General features: G+C 55.9%; 1 protein-coding gene across 1 annotated transcript; it reads right to left on the minus strand.

Annotated features, from left to right (window-relative positions):
* Nucleotides 1-9,279: 9,279 nt before the first annotated feature.
* On the minus strand, nt 9,280-16,338 carry LOC141971263 (prominin-2-like). The gene is given in 24 exon segments (XM_074928481.1): nt 9,280-9,343; nt 9,454-9,560; nt 9,787-9,876; nt 10,020-10,088; nt 10,287-10,367; nt 10,781-10,834; nt 10,944-11,036; nt 11,110-11,181; nt 11,300-11,446; nt 11,571-11,655; nt 11,741-11,832; nt 12,819-12,942; nt 13,311-13,463; nt 13,591-13,750; nt 13,867-13,930; nt 14,023-14,097; nt 14,187-14,386; nt 14,492-14,581; nt 14,667-14,730; nt 14,906-15,026; nt 15,147-15,349; nt 15,457-15,506; nt 15,733-16,036; nt 16,039-16,338. Coding segments are annotated over 24 exon segments (2,703 nt in total). The 5' UTR covers nt 16,180-16,338.
* Between the last annotated feature and the right edge of the window lie 90 nt (nt 16,339-16,428).

Genomic DNA, 16,428 nt, shown 5'->3' on the forward strand with positions numbered 1-16,428 from the left:
CTGTGTGTCGAGAGCCTGTAGGAGTGTGCTGGAATCCTGGCTGACTTATTTAAATGCTGTATCCCCAAGCGGAGCTGCAGGCAGCAGCATCTTCTGTCAGAGGTGTGATGGGTGGAAAGACACCGCCACGGTCCTTGGGGCTCCCTGGAGATTCCCGGCTGGGTTGTGCTGGAAAAGAGGCAGGATAAATCAGTTTTCTCAGGGGGAAAAGGGGCTGTGGAGTGAGATGGGGAAAGCTGAACACCAGGAAATACAAATTGCTTGATTTTTAATTAAAAAAAAAACCAAAACATCAAGCAATCAACTGAGACAGGGACCAGGATGGAGACAAAGAAATATTTAAAAGAACTGTTATATTTTTCTCTTAGCTATATGTTTTTCTTTTATATACATCATTTTGGTCCAGGTCTTCACCTTGTTTATTCACGTGAGAATGAATCAAGCTCTCGCACTCCATGACCTGGTTTCTAACCCATGTACTTGGTAAGGTTGAGGTGATTAAACCCAACTCACTCACAAAATAGTCATGCAAATCCTCTTAGCTGAGCCGGTGAGTATCTTTCCACCACAACTTTATCTCTCTCCCTCCATATAAAGGGTTCCCAGGGCCAAGGTTGGCTTTATGTGGTTTCACCCCCTTTTTTCTCCGAATATAATTGGGAATAAGCAAAGCTGAACTGGTCTTAGGAAATGTGTGCCTGTGGGGGGAAACCGGTTCAGATTTTTAGCCATTAGGGTTTTGAATCTTTCGAAACAGCTTCCCACATGACGTGCACCTTTCCATGTATTTTGGAGCACCTTCCAGCCGGGATGTCAACCCAAGACCGCGCATGGCTTAGTCCAAAGCTTTTCTTTCCCCTAAAGCAACAAATTAAAGGCTCTTTATGAAGCTCGTGCTGAGGATCAGGCTGACATTATATACCAGAGATATTATACACCAAATATTCAGGCGTTATATGCCAAATCTGCTCCATATGTTTCATTCTCTGCCCTTTTATCTTGGAAGGAGATCTGCTGATGTGAGAAAGCTTTACCATTGCCTGTGTGGGAGCAAGAACAAGCCAATAATCAGAGTCTGGAGTGAGGAAAAGCCCGGGGAGAGACAAGGCTGCTCTGAAGATGCTGAAGATGCTCATGCAGAGTTGTCATGGGCATGATGCTCTCCGTAGTCATCTCCATGGCTACCTCGGCACCAAGCAGACGGAGTGCAAGCGATGTAGGAATGGTGTTGTTAGCTTAAATGCTTCACACTCTCTCTCAGCTGATGTAAATAAGCAATGCTTGGGATCATCCAAGAGGTTTATCTCCAGGGATGATGACTGGTTTTTAACCAGAGCTTGAAGGCAGCTGAGATTGCCAATGTTTTTATTTATGAAAAACTGAGATTTGTCACATCTCCCCTGAGGTATTTCTACAGTGGATGCACTGAGGTACAAGCGCAGGACGTAGTCAGATGAGCACAGGTTTTTTTACTCAACTTTAGCCAATGCAGTTGAAAAAGACAGGTAATATTCCTGCTTCTGACCCAAGATTATGCTATGGGAAGGGCTGCCTTAAGAAATAAAGCTGTGTGGAGATGAGGATGTTCAGTTGTGAAATTAGAATTTTGAAATTACAATTTTTTTACCAGCTAGTAATCTTTTTTGTAAACAACACTGAAGATTACACAAAACAGGACCATCTAGTTAATACAGTCCGGAGCCGAGGTGTGCTAGCTTTAGGGACTGAGCAGAGATGCCAGAGCCAACAACTCCCCTAAAGGCTTCCTCCTGAATTTTATCTCCTTAACTTTTCCAAAGCAACTCCTGATGCAGTGTGAACACCACTGCTCACAGCCTGTGTGGGGAAAGCCAAGACAATAAAAGTCACATTAAATCTGTGCGGAGGGCTTGAATTACAAGGGAAGAAGCTCACAGACCTTTCAGGGCTTAGGCTTGCCATGATCTCCATGTCACCAAGAGCAAAAACACAGAGGTGTCAAGCACAGGCTGCAAAACATTTTATCCAGCGATGCTTTGAGAGGAGGGAGGAAAATAGTTTATAAGATGATGAACATAAACCTTGTTATGATCACACATGTGGGAGCAGCACTGGAGGACAAACCCCAGCTCAGGCAATGGCGTTTTGCTCCAGTGATCGGCAAAGAGAACTTTTGTTCTCTCTACACTTATTGCTAAAGCTGTGTCTGGCTGAACTACACAACTCTAACGTGCCCTTTTCCCAGCAGCTCCAGTGACCCTGGCCCCCGGCTTGTTTTTCAGTGCATTTCCCAGCAAGCCCAGAAGGCTCTAGGGAGGGAATAATGATCAAAGTACAGAAACTGGCGGAAATTAGTTTTGCATTTATGGTGGCAGGTCAGGACCAGCTGTTTATCCTGAGCTGGGGGGGGACACCAAGCAAATTCTTCACACCAGGCTCGGTGGAAGGAGGCTTCCCGTAAGCAAAGCTCCATCCGCAGCCATTAAATAACAAATAATAATAAACACTAATAATACAACACAGTTTCTTTTTCCCAGGGTGTTTTCTTGTCCATATTCTGGCCTAAAACAGCTGCGTCGTCCAAAATATTTTAATGGTATCAATAATCCAAGGAGTCTGTCATGTTAAAAATAAAGGAAGCTGAAGCAAAGCCTTTGGGACTTGAATTCTCACAAAGCTTAGCCTGTTTGGGAGCTTGAGTTATTCTGATAAAGATTCATTAGATTGCTAAAAAAAAAAAAAAAAAAGGAAAGTTTCTTATGATTATGTCAACTCCTCAGCTGAGATTAAATGAAATAAAGCTGAGAATTGGGGTTTTATTGCTTCCTCACTAATCACTGGAGCTCTCCTGCACAAATAGCTTTAAAATGAACATGTTTGGGACTGGGATGGGAATGAAGTTTTGAACAGCTCTTCATGGCAGCTGTTTTGTATCTGAACCTTCTGAGCTGTTTTCAGAGAATGATGAGAAAAGCAGATGGAGGAGGTCACAGATCCTTTTTCTGCAGAAAAAAAGGAAGTTGACATTCCTTGAAAAATGGGGGGGAAAAAGGGGAAATGAAATAACAACAGTAAACCTGAATACTATTTTAATTCCAGAAATAGGCTGATTCTGGCAGAACTGGCTGCAAACACTTTTCCGGTATTTCTCCTCTGTAGAGAAGTGCAATTTATGGCTTGAAATAGGTGTTGGTGGGGAACTGCACCTGGGCTGAGCAGAGCTCCTGGCTCTCTGCCACAGACCCAACCCAGCAAGGGAGAGCTGACTGCTGCCCTCCAGCCCTTTGAATTATTTATTTTAGATATAGTAATTATAGACACTTCTCAGGGTCAGTAGGTAGAGCACGAGGAAGGTGTGCCAGGTGAGGTGTGTCGCAGGAGTTGAATTTCAAGAGAGGAGGATTTGAGAAATGGTTTAAACACCAGCTTAGTTAAATCCTTATAAGTGCACAGGACACAGATCCCAGTCTGAGATAGGAAAAAAACCCCTCTGATGGAGGAGATACCCACTTTTCATAAAAAAGCCTCCACATCCAGGAGCTAGAAATGAGCTAATTTCAGTCTTTATCAACACTAGTAATCAAGCAGAGGGAAGGTGTGCTGGCCTATGAGAGGGGTCTCTTTGGGGAGGGATTGGAGATTAACCATAGAATCACAGACTGGTTTGGGTTGGAAGGGACCCTAAAGACCACCCAGTTCCCACCGCCCTGCCCCGGGCAGGGCCACCTTCCACCAGCCCAGGTACCCAGAGCCCCGTCCAACCCGGCCTTGAACCCTTCCAGGGAGGGGGCAGCCACAGCTGCTCTGGGCAGCCTGTGCCAGGGCCTCACCCCCCTCACAGGGGAGAATTTCTGCCTTAGATCTGACCTAAATCTATCTGCTTTCAGTTTAAACCCATTGCCCCTCGTCCTATTCTTATAGTCCCTGATAAAGTCTCTCCCCATCTTTTCTGTAGCCCCTTTAAGTACTGTGAGGCTGCCCTAAGGTCTCCCCAGAGCCTTCTCTTCTCCAGATGAACAACCCCAGTGTAGGATTTTCTCCTGCAGTGGGCAGTTCTTCATTCTCCCTGCCCTGTTGAGTACCTCAGCCTTCTCCATATCCCAGGTAACCAGGTCTTCTGTTTCATTCCAGAGAGAGCCCAGATTTTCCTAGTCTTCCATTTATCCCTGGTGTATAGAGGCTTTTTTTTGTTGCCCTTGATGGCCCTGAACAGATTTAACTCTCTCAGGGCTTTGGCCTTCCTAACTTGATCCCTGGCTGCTTGGGCAGTTTCTCTGTATTCCTTCCAGGCTCCCTGACCTTGATTACATCATCTGTAGGCTTCCTTTTTGTGTTTGAGCTTGTCCAGGAGCCCCTTGTTCATCCATGCAGGTTTCCTGCCGTTCTTACCTGACCCCCTCTGTCAGGATGCATCACTCCTGTGCTTGGAGGAGATGATCTCTGAGTATTAATCAGCTTGCTTGGGCCCCTCTTCCCTCCAGGGCTTTATTCCATGCTACTCTGCCAAGCAGTTCCCTAAGAGGCCAAAGGTTGCTCTCCTGAGTCTAGGGCAGCGAGCTTGCTGTGCTCCCTCCTCACTGCCCTAAGGATCTTGAACTCCAGCATTTCATGGTCACTGCACCCAAGGCTACCCTTGAGCTTCACACTCCCTACCAGCCCCTCCTTGTTGGTGAGAACAAGGTCCAGCATGGCACCTCTCCTCGTTGGCTCCTCTATCTCTTGGAGAAGGAAGTTCTCATCCAGGCATTCCAGGAACCTCCTGAATTGCTTATGTGCTGCTGTGTTGTCCCCCCAACAGATACCAGGGTGGTTGAAGTCCCCCATGAGGACTAGGGCTTGTGAATGTGAGGCTGCTCCTATCTGTCTAGAGAGGGCCTCATCCACTCAGTCTTGCTAGCGGGGTGGCCTGTGGCAGACCCCCACTATAACATGGGATGGATTGCAGTTCCTCTCCCCTGGCAACTCTAGTTTAAAACCCTCTTCACCAGCTTGGCAAGTTTATGTCCAAAGATGCTCTTCCCCTCCTCTGACAGATGGGCCCCATCAGCCCACAGCAGACCAGGTGTCTCAAAGTGAGTCCCATAGCCTAAGTCACTGAACCTCTGGCTGTGGCACCAGTCCTGTAACCAACTGTTGATTTGCCAGATTCAAACAGTCCTTTCAAACTCAAATGGTCCTTTCAAAACCCTTCCCTTTGACTAGGAGGAGTGATGAAAAACTACCTGCCATCCAGAGTCTCTGGAGCCCTCCTAGGGCTCTGTAGTCCTTCTTGATACTCCTCGGGCTGCTTCTGGCTGTATCATTGGTGCCTATGTGAAAGAACAGCAATGGACTGTACGAGGCTCAGCAGTTTCTCGGTGACATCCCTGAAATGAGCCCTGTAAGCAGCACATCTCTCTAGGGTCGGTCAGCAGCTGTGACCCTTCCACTAGCCCATATTGCCCAAAGCCCCATCCCACCTGGCCTTGAACCTTTCCAGGGAGGGGGCAGCCACAGCTGCTCTGGTTTGTCAGGTCAGCAGGTGGATGCCCCTGTACCCCTCAGAAGAGAGTCACCTACCACTATAACCTGTCACCTTTTCTTAGTTGTGCTGGTTGTTCCATGGAGAGCAGATCTGACTGCCCTACTCAGCTCCAGCATCTCTCCTGTCTTTCCTCTTCAGTCTGCAGAGCGGTGAAGTGGTTTTGCAATGGCACCTCAGGCTCTGGGAGAAGCCTCTTTCTCCCGCAGATCCTCGCCGTTGTAAGCTTCTATTCTTCTGCATTATTGGCCCGTCTCCCTTCTGTGTGTGCCAGTGGGGGAGTTTTTGGCAGTTTGGCCGTGGACTGTGGGTCCGCTGCAGGCTGCGCTTGGAACCAGCTATCGTCTAACTCCTCCTCAGCCTCCCTGATGCTACGCAGCCCTCTCACTGCCTGCTGCAGGACACCCTCCACCTGGGCGCACCTCTTGCAGGCAGATCTGCTGCCCGTCCCTGCCCCAGGAGAAGGGTCTGGGCACTTCCCGCAGTCTGAGGTCTGCACCGCAGCCTCTCCCTTCAGCAGCTCCATCTGAGTGGAGACATCGGCCAGCGCTGGGGCAGATGGTGTGGAGCCCCCAGCCTGAGCTGCAGCCTTTGCTCTCAGACGAGGACCCACCACCAGCCCTGAGGGTCAGGCGGGATGAGTGCCCTTGACCCGTGCGGGTGGTCACAGCACTGTGCCCCCACTGCTGGGTGTGCGAACTTCCAGCCTCTCCACTTGGCCCCTGCGCTAATCATAAACCATGACCTTGCTTTAGGTGAGGAATCCAGCTTGCCCTCTTTTTTTGTTGTTTTCCTAAAAAATAAAGTGCCCTCCAGTTGGTTTAGGACAAGTTTCTGGATTATTCATTGGTGATTTACTATCAACTCAGAGAGGCAACTGCTCACATTTTTAATCCATCTATCTCCCAGGCACGGAACAGAGATATTACATAATATAATACGCATCTAGTTTGGAGTGAATTCGTCTGTTATTCATTACTTATCTGTGTGTTTATCTGTTATTTATTGTGACCCAGCTACAAGAATTATCTTTAGGAAGCAGAACCAGCTGAATTGGGCATGTTTGTTTGCAACCCTATATCTTTTGTAACCAATGGACCAGCTAAACAAATATTATTGCATTTATGTTACTTACCTTTTAAAGCAGATAATCCCTTTGCTCTTTGGCACCACACAGTGGGTATTATTTTATTTAAAATGTAGTACTACTGTTGAGAGGGGCTTATAAAAACGAGGCAGACCTTTCTTTTTTAATTATCTCAGAATTTCATGACTGTAAACCTTCAGATTATACCCAGCTGGGTGCAGAAGAGTTGTGGATTTATTTTCTGACTGAATCCCAGGTACCAACATCACTTCTCCACACCCCTGCCTCTCCCCACCACCAGCCTTCCTCTGAACACAAAATACTCCATTTTGAAGCTGACACCACGGGATAGTTTCCAGATAGGCTGAGGACATTCCTGGGCATTGGGGTTCCTGCAGAAATCCTCCTTTGGGCTTCAGCTCCCCAAATCCCTTTTGCAAAAAGCCTTTGCAATGCTGACCTCTGCAGGCAAATACTGCATGAAGCCAGCTGGGTCTAGGCAGCAATAACCTAAATAATGCATAAACCAGGTATTTCACACATTATTGCTGGCTGTGGGTAGCGATAGCCTTTCAATAATGCATAAATATGGGGCATTTCTCAGTTGGTTAGCAAACGGAGTATTTCAGTGAGGGAAATACTGGGAAATTCTCATCTGCTTGAAAGGGTCTCATCTGCTAATTCATGTATAGATTTTGTAAATAATTTGCTGGTTGGATAAAGCACTTAGAAATCGGGGGAGGAAGGATATGAATGAAAATCTGGCATTTCATTCCATAAAGTCATTGATGCTATAAACTGGAGTCAAAGGCCCTGCCTGGGCTTCCCTGGGGGGAAGAGCCAGAAACTACCCGCACCACACCCCTTAACCTGCAGCTTTGCCCCTGAGATCCTGCCTTTAATTAAGCTCTAATTAACAGCTGAGGCCCAGGAGTGCCCCCAGCCCAGCAGTAGGAGTGGGGTTATGTGTGTTGTGTTTCTGGGGGGCTGGAGATGGGAGTCCTGTAGGCCCAGACCTGGTATTTGGGCCCTGGCCCAGCCACCTCCTCAGGTCCGGGCCTCAGAGCCCCCCAGGCGCTGGAGCTGCTCCAGCTGCAGCCTCCCCTCAGCCCCAGCGGGTCTGGAGCCCTCCCTGCCCTGGTGGCCCCTCAGCCATCACCCCGGGGCCTCCCCCAGCCCCACAGTCCCTCCAGCTGCAGCCTCCCCTCAGCCCCAGCAGGCCTCGAGTCCACCCGACCCCGGCGTCTCCTCAGCTGTGCTGCCTGGCCCCAGAGCCCCCTCGGCCACAGCCTCCTTTCAGCCCTGGAGCCCCTCGGACACAGCCTTGCTCCCAGCCTGGGAAGGCCTGGCACGGCCTGACGTGGCCTACGGGGCAGGTCATGGTCACCAATCCTGGTGTATTCGAGGCCTCCTGTGGGAGCAGATGGCCTGGGCTAGGCCAGGCCTGCTGCCTCTCAGGGCTGCCACCCACCCCCCAGGGCCTGAACCTGTGGAAAATGGGGGAGATCACAGAATCGTCTGGGTTGGAAAAGCCCTTGAAGCTCCTCCAGCCCATGACCCTCACCCTGATCGTTCCCAACTCCCCCATATCCCTCAGCGCTGGCTCAGCCCGACTCTTCAACCCCTCCAGGGATCCCGGGGACTCCCCCCCTGCCCTGGGCAGCCCATTCCAACGCCCAACAGCCCCTTCTGCACAGAAATCCTTCCTCAGAGCCAGCCTGACCCTGCCCTGGGCAGCTTGAGGCCATTCCCTCGGGGCCTGGCGCTGGGGCCTTGGCTCCAGAGACTCATCCCCCCTCTCTGCCCCCTCCTGGCAGGGAGTTGCAGAGGGCCAGGAGGTCTCCCCTCAGCCTCCTCTTCCCCAGACTGAACCCCCCCAGTTCCCCCAGCCGCTCCCCAGCAGACCTGTGCTCCAGACCCTGCCCCAGCTCCGTTGCCCTTCTCTGGCCACGCTCGAGTCATTCAATGGCCTTTTCGGGTGAGGGGCCCAGAACTGAACCCAGGAATCGAGGGGTGGCCTCCCCAGTGCCGAGCACAGGGCTCAGATCCCTTCCCTGTCCCTGCTGGCCACGCCAGTGCTGACACAAGCCAGGATGCTGTTGGCCTTCTTGGCCACCTGGGCACACTGCTGGCTCATTATCAACCAACCCCCCAGGCCCCTCTCTGGCTGGCAGCTCTCCAGCCACTCCTCCCCAAGCCTGTAGTGCTGCTGGGGGTAGATGTTGCCCATGAAACAAAGCAGGCGGTGGCCAGTTTGGCTGGGGAGGACTTTAATGTACCCACTGCCCGGGGTTTCCGAGTGTGGGGAAGCGTCGTGGGGCAGGAGTCGGGTGTCGTTCGCTGTGGGGTCTGCGAGGGGTACGCCAGCAGCTAGCGGGAGCTGCGGGGAACCTTCCCCTGTGCCCTAGATCAGCCAGGCTCTGGAAGCATCCCTCTCTGATGGGTGATCAGACCCCAAAGGTGGCTGAGGAAGAGACATCAGAGGGACCCAGAGCCCCATGGCACATGGAGATGTGTGCCCCGCACCTGGAAAGGAAGCTCAGACCCTGAAGGACACTGAGGAAGAGACGTTGGAGGGACCCAGAGCCCTGAAAGACATCAGAGGGACCTGGAGTCCTGCGATGCTTAGGCACAAGTTTGATGGGAACTCTTGGGGTACAGGACATGCCACTGCACCCTGCAGACCCCCATCCTAGAGCTTGAGTGCTGTGACACGGGGGATGTGGAAGGGACAGGTCTCCTCTGAACCTGTAGAGCTGCAGAAGAAGGAAAAACCTCTGGGGGAGTTGTGGAAGAGCCCCCATCTCCCCTCCCTGCGTCCTCCCACCACAGCAGCTCGCCTGCCCGCCCCGTGCCCGCCACTTACATGAGCCGGTTGCGGATGGGGCGGAAGTGTTTGGTGAGCCTGACGGCAAAGATGATGTTGGGGATAAGGAAAAAGGTGCAGCATCCCAGACTGAACCAGAAAGCATTCTGCAAGGAGAGAGCACGAGAAACCCCACTGAGCTGCATGGGGAGAGGCAGCCCCCAGGCTCTGGAGGGGCTTGGGGAGCCTTGCGGTGGCTGCTCCTGCTGGTGTGGGGGTGTCAGGGCTGATCTCGGCCCCAGCTGCCCTGTATTCATGCTGGGTTACAATGGGATGCTGCACCAGGAAGGTCCCTGCCAGACCCCTCTGCCGGGACAGGGACAGGATCCGTACCCAGGGGTCAGCGATGCGGTCGCACAGGATCACCTGCCCGTTGTCCAGGGCCGTGGCAAGTGGCTGGCACGAAGCCACATCCTCCCTCAGCTGGAACAAGAAGTGGAGACAAGGCATAAACCCACTCCTGGCTTCGGGGGATGCATCTTGCTGCCTCGGCTCAGCGAGGGGCTTGCACGCAGCATCCATGAGGGCTCCCGGCCCCAAAGAATCCCCCAAAGATGAACACCTACCGTCTGCCCAACCCAGTTCAGGTACTGTGCGAAGTACCGCAGCTCCTTCCTCGTGAAGCAGCCGATCTCCTGGGCAGAGGGAAGGCAGCATGGAGGGCTGGTGCTGCGCTTCCCAGCACAGCTCCAGCCCCACTCCAACCAGCTCTGGGCTAATGTTGGGCTTGGAAATGAGGGCTGAAGGCTTCAGGTGCCCCTTTCCGCCTCGCAGAGCTTTGTTCTCTCTCTTTCTTGCTGGTTGTGGGGAATTTTGTATCCCCCTTGGCTCACCTGCCGGAGTATCTGCTGGGCTTGCACAGGTAGCCGGGCTTCCACCGAGGCTATGGTGGCCAGTGTTGTCTTCACCCGCTCCTGGGGAATGATGGGAAGGGCAGAGCATCCTTAGAGCACCGAGCAGCAGGACAGGTGGCCCAGGGATGTTGGGACCATGGCATGCAGCGCTGTGCACATGCCAAGCTTCAAAGTGGGTCTTATTGCCAGAGGGCAGGGAAAGGGGGACCCTGAGCAGAGAAACCTCCTTGCAGGGAGCAAGTGAGATTAAACACCATGGGACAGCTCTGCTGGGGACACTGAAATGCTGTGAGTGCTGCAGGGGGATTTCTGATTTACAGCAGCAAATCTAAATACTAAAGGAGACCCGTTCCCCCTGTGTGGCATTTTTCCTGGCTCTCCCATCACCCTGTAACTGGATTTTTGGGGCACTGGCAGGCAGGACCCATAGAACACCACGTATTTTTCAGAGCTGTAAGAAACTGCACAAATACCTGGAGATGCGGCGCCAAGCGGGAGAGGAACCGGACGCTTTCCCCCAGCTTTGCCTGCAGGACAGGGAGGTGAGAAGGGTGCAAAAGCCCTGTTGCCCCTTTCACAGGGATACCTGGGCAAACGCTGGCAGAACTACGCGCCACCAGCTCCGCACGGACTCACCACCAAAGCCTCCTGTGATTGCACTGTGGAGTTTTGCATCTGCCACAGGGCCCGGGCCTCAGCGGCCAGCCGCTCTGCCACTGTGCTGTTCCTCTGTGGGGGGACAGCGGGGTGAGGACATTCCCGTGGGCACACAGCAGCCCCCCCCACCCGCCCTGGTGCTCACCTGCATTTTCTGCAGCCCCTCGAGGCTTCTCGCCAAGCCAGAGAGGCTGGTCTGCACCACGGGGTTTTTCATCTGGGGGAAGATGGAGTTGGTGGTTGACCAAAATCAGCCCTGGAAGCTGGCCCTAGAGTGGCTGGGCCACATCCTGCCCACCACAGCGGGGACCAGCTCCCTGTGATCATCCCCTCACCTCCTCCTGGAAGCGCCTATAGTCCACTTCATCCACACCGCTGTGGGCGAAGGTCTCCAGGTCCTGCCTGCCCTCGCTGCGGAGGAGCCGCACGTCACCCAGGCGCGCCGTGAAGTCACCCAGGCGTTTTTGGAAATCAGCTGTGTACTGTGGGTGCAAGATGTGGGGGATGCTGTGGGGCTGGGGCCAGGCACTGCTGTCCCAGTAACCCCAGTAAAGCTCATGCATATTTACACTGTTACCAGAAGCTCTGGCTGCAGCCAGCCCTCACCTTGGGGGATTTCAGATGCTCATCCAGGTCGTAGGACCTCTCGAGATGCAGCACCTCCCACAGCCCTGCTCCACTCTTGCACTCCCTGGAAGGCAAAGGGACATGGGTGGCATGATCCCAAATTATCCCTCTGACGTACAGGGGCAGAGACGGGCTCCTGCAGCACCCACCGGTACGCGGCACTGAGGTTGGAGTCCCTCCTGAGGTTGAGCTGGCGGGTGAGGTTCATGGATGGAGGCAGGTTCCCAGGGGTGTCAATGAACTGTGCCAAAAGGGGCAAAAAAGAGGGTCGGGCACAGGCATTCCCAGCAATTATTTTGGGGGTGCTCTTCCCTCCTCGGGTGGTATTCGGAGAGAAAGCAGTGGACAGCCCCATGCAGGGCCCTGCCTGCATGTGCATGGCCATGGGATGAGCGCTGACCCCTCTCTCAGCCACATCACATCGTGCTGCTGGCCCCGAGCACCCCAGGGGTCCCCAGGGTCAGGACAGGGGTTCTGCAGGTACGAGCATCGTTGCCTTGAGTGAATTCATAGAATCACAGGATGGTTTGGGTTGGAAGGGACCTTAAAAACCATCTAGTTTCAACCCCCCACCATGGGCAGGGCCACCTTCCACCAGCCCAGGTTGCCCAAAGCCCCGTCCAACCTGGCCTTGAACCCTTCCAGGGAGGGGGCAGCCACAGCTGCTCTGGGCAGCCTGTGCCAGGGCCTCACCCCCCCTCAGGGAAGAATTTCTGCCTTAGATCTGATCTAAATCTCCCCTCTGTCAGTTTAAACCCGTTACCCCTCATCCTATCCCTCCCCCCTGATGACAAGTCCCTCCCCTTTCCCGCAGCCCCTTTCAGCCCTGGGGGGCCGCTCTAAGGTCTCCCCGGAGCCTTCTCTCCTCCAGCTGCACCCCCCAACTCTCCCAGCCTGTCCTCACAAGGGGTGCTTCAGCCCCCCCAGCATCTCCGTGGCCTCCTCTGGCCCCGCTCGGGCAGGTCCGTGTCCTTCTGCTGCTGGTGACCCCAGAGCTGGACTCACACTGCAGGGGGGGTCACAGAGCGGAGCAGAGGGGGAGAATTAACAGCACAAGGGCAATTCCCTGATGATGCTGCAAATCCAAGGACCTCATCCTAAACTTAATCTTTTGGTATAGGATGGGGCCTTTCTGGATGGGCTTAGGGGGAGGACACAGAGCGTTTGCAGGCATGGTGCACGCAAGCAGAGGTTCATGGGGCAATGGGTGGATGCATGGCCACTCACCTTGTAAATCTCCTGATTGACCCAATTTCTGCAAACCAGTGTCTGGATGTTGCCCCCAACCAGGAAGGTGGCAAAGACCAAGAGGATGAGGAGCCAGGAGAACAGGAAAGCCAGGCCCACGCCGCTGGAAGAGAGAGAGGAGGTGCCGGCGGTGGCTTTGCAGACCCGAGCGGGCAGAAAGGCTTGTGGGGACCTGCCTGGCCGGCTGCAGCCCCGCGGCTCCCTCCCGCGCCCGGGCATGCTGGCCTGCCTGGGAAGGGCCTGTGGGAGCGGGGTGTGCCGGGCAGCGGGGCCGGGGTGCGGGAGCTGCCAGCTCCCAGGGAGGAGCAGCTTCTCCCACACCCGCCGGCGCAGGCGGCGGCTTCAAAAGCCTTTCCGTTCAGCTGGCTCCCGGTCCCTCCCTTGCCTCTGCCCCTCTGTTTTGTTTTGGGGTTTTTTGGGGGGGCAGGGGGGAATGGCAACAGCCCCCCCAGCACCCAGAGAGATGCTTACACCAGGAGAAACTTGGCGCCAGCTTCTCCTCGGCACTCGTAGTCGCTCGGGTCTTCTCTCTTGGAGAGCCCATACGCCCCCAGGGCCATCCCTGTTACGTTGCAAGCGAGGATGAGGAGGATGATGGAGCACAGCACGGTGCCCGCAATCCACCTGGAGGAAAGAGCAGCAGGGCACAGCCTCGAGATATGGCGCCAATACACCAGCTGGAGCTTGGGGCGGGGGCTCAGCACCCATCTCTGCCACACTCCCTGCACCCCTTCATGCTCCCGGGTGTCACCTGTAGTGCTCGAAGCGCTCCACCTCCCGGAGGTACGGCTGGCTCCTGTCCTCCGCCTTCACCAGGGCTTCGCTGACGGGCTGGGTGTAGTCGGGGAGGGGGAAGCTGTCGGCGATGGACTGCACCTTCTCTGTCATGCGGGCCATCTCGTCCCGCAGATCTGCGTGGTCAAGGCCATGATGGAGGGGTGGATGGTCCCCGTGTCCCACCCTATGTCCCCAAACTGGGATTCATCCCACGGAGAGTGTCCCCGCTCAGTCCGGCCATCCCACTCACCCTGGATGACCTGTGCCATCCTCTCCACAGCCAGCTCCGGTATGGAGTTGAAGGTGCCATTGCCCTGCGAGGAAAGAGGGGGTGCTGAACAGCTTGGCTGGGGCTGACCACAGGCTCCAGACACCCCCCCCCCCACTGCACCCTGACCCCCCCAACCTGACGAATCATCTCTGCAAAGTCACTTCGAGGCAGACCGGCCAGTGCCTTCAACACCTTCTCCACCGACGGCACCTTGGAGTGAAAGCAGCAACCCATGAGCCTCAGGGCTGCCAGAGAAGGGGGGCTGGTGGTGATGGGGGAGGACCAGCACCCCGTCCCACCTTGCTGTAGTCGGCACCCAGCTCCAGGCTCTGTGCCCTGCCCAGGACGCTGGCGCAGGAGGTGCAGCGCGGGTCGTCCAGCAGCGCGACCACGCGCCGACGCCGTTCCCGCAGTGCCGGCTCCAGCTCGGCCCGCGCCGCTGCCAGCGCCCGCACCGTCTTGTCGAGAATCTGTAAATGGTGCAGCGAGGTCTGTAGGTCTTAAAGAGAAAGCCCAGGGCTAGTTCACGCTGCTCCGCTTGGCCACCCCAGCTCTAGGGCGAGGCTTCAATACTGGCCCCGGGCAGAGCCGCGCTCGGCCGTACCTCCAGCCCTGTCCTGCAGGTCTGCCAGCGCCGCGTAGGTCATCGCCTTCAGCTGCTCGTGGATGGAGAGTCCCACGCTCCGGCTGAGCCCTGCAAGGCATCGGGCACCTTGTTAGCATCTTATCCTGGAGGGAAGCTCAGAACGGTGCCCGCCAGTGCCCGACACAGAGCTTACCACCCAAGTCGGAGATTATCTGCTGTCGGGGCACCTCGAACTGATCTACCACCATCTGCACCCCCTGCCAGGAGAGAGGAGCCGGTCAGCAGCCACCGGGAGGGGAGGGATCCCCATTCAAAATACATTTTTAATGCAGCCACGCCACCTCTTCTTGCCTCCCAAACTCTTCCGTTTGGGAAACGTGGCCATCCTGAGGCTGCACCCCACAGCTGGGGGGAGGCCGCCCAGGGACCCACCTGGGGGATGTTGGTGATGTGCTGCCGCAGCGTGCGCAGGGTGGCCGGCACGGCCCCCAGCCCCGGCTCCATCTGCCCCTTCACCCGCTGGCTGGTGACCAAGGCGCAGATGACGCTGATCCTGCCAGGGACGAGCAGGCGGTGACAGGGCTGCCCGGCAGAGCCTCCCGGCCCCATAGGACACAGTTCCCCCCAACCCGGGGCGAGGGGTCTGGTTCGTGGGGTGCTTTGGGTGACTCACAGGATGATGAGGGAGGTGAGGGAGAGGCAGGCCAGCAGGCAGTGGCGGCGGCAGCCCAGCGAGCGCCGGTGGGCACGCAGGCGGCCCCCACACTGTTGGCGGCTCCGGCAGTAGCAGAAGCACATCCCAGCCACCGGCACAGCCACGGTGAAGAGCAGAGCCACCGCGGCACAGACGACATAGCCCAGCTCATACTGCACCACCTGCGTGACGGAAGAACCCAGTCAGCACTGATGCACCCAGCTTGGGGTGCCCTATCTCGGGTAGGTGTCATCCCTGTGGTATCCCCCCACCCCACGTCCCTGCTCACCTGCGATGTCCGCACTGAGCCGGGGTCATTCAGGGCTGCCCTGAGCAGCTCTGCAAAAGAAACCACGGCACCAGTAAAAGGAATCCCACCCAGTGCACCCCCAGCCCTCCCCAGGCAGCGGGGCTGCGACAGAGGCACATCCCCCACAGAGAAGTGCCTCGGACCCCCTGAAGTAGCTCCAGACACGGGGTTTGCAGCCAGCTCCAGGTACCACAAAACCCTGGGAGTCCCAGCGCCCGTGGCGATGGGGTGCCGGTTCCCCAAGGCGGGGCTCACCTGTGGGCAGGGGGTTTTGCTGGATGAGGTCCAGGCAGTGCCGGACGAGGCCGTAGAGGGGATCGAGCGAGCTGGGTACCCGGTGCAGCGCCGGCACCCGAATCTCGGCGTGCGTGTCGGTGAAGCGGAGGACGCCGCTGGGGCTGGTGAGGTGGCATTGCTGGGTGCCGGCAGGACACAGCAGTGCCCAAGCCAGCAGCAGCCCAGCTGCCCGCATGGCTTCGGCGGCGAGGAGAGAGCCGGGGGGCTCCGTCAGCCTGCGAGCAGGCGGAGGAGCATGCCCGGCCCGGGATGGATCTCTCTCCGGCTCGGCTCGCTGCTCCAGGAAACCTGCCTGACGGGTCGGCCACCGCGCAAAGCCCAGACGCTGCCGTGGCTTGTTCCCCCGACGGGCTCCCCGGGGCGGCTGGGCTTGGCGGGGCTGCGTGGAGGCGTCTCCCAAACCATCCCAGGCCTGTTTCGCAACCCCCGGCATCCCTGAGTCACTGCTGCGGGATCCCCACAGTCAAGGCCATTCCCAAAACGGGTGGCAAAGCCCCTCCAAGAGTTTTGGGGAGAGGGTCTGGCGGCGGTGAACCCCCTGTCCTCAGGCTGGAGGGTGCTCGTCCCCACCACAGCCACAGTGGAAGGAGGGATCTGGGATTTGGGCATCACTTGGGCAGTGGAAAAGCCCTTGCGGGTGGGCCCACGCCTGCA

This window comes from Athene noctua, chromosome 28, assembly GCF_965140245.1.
Source record: "Athene noctua chromosome 28, bAthNoc1.hap1.1, whole genome shotgun sequence".
Taxonomy (NCBI): Eukaryota; Metazoa; Chordata; class Aves; order Strigiformes; family Strigidae; genus Athene; species Athene noctua.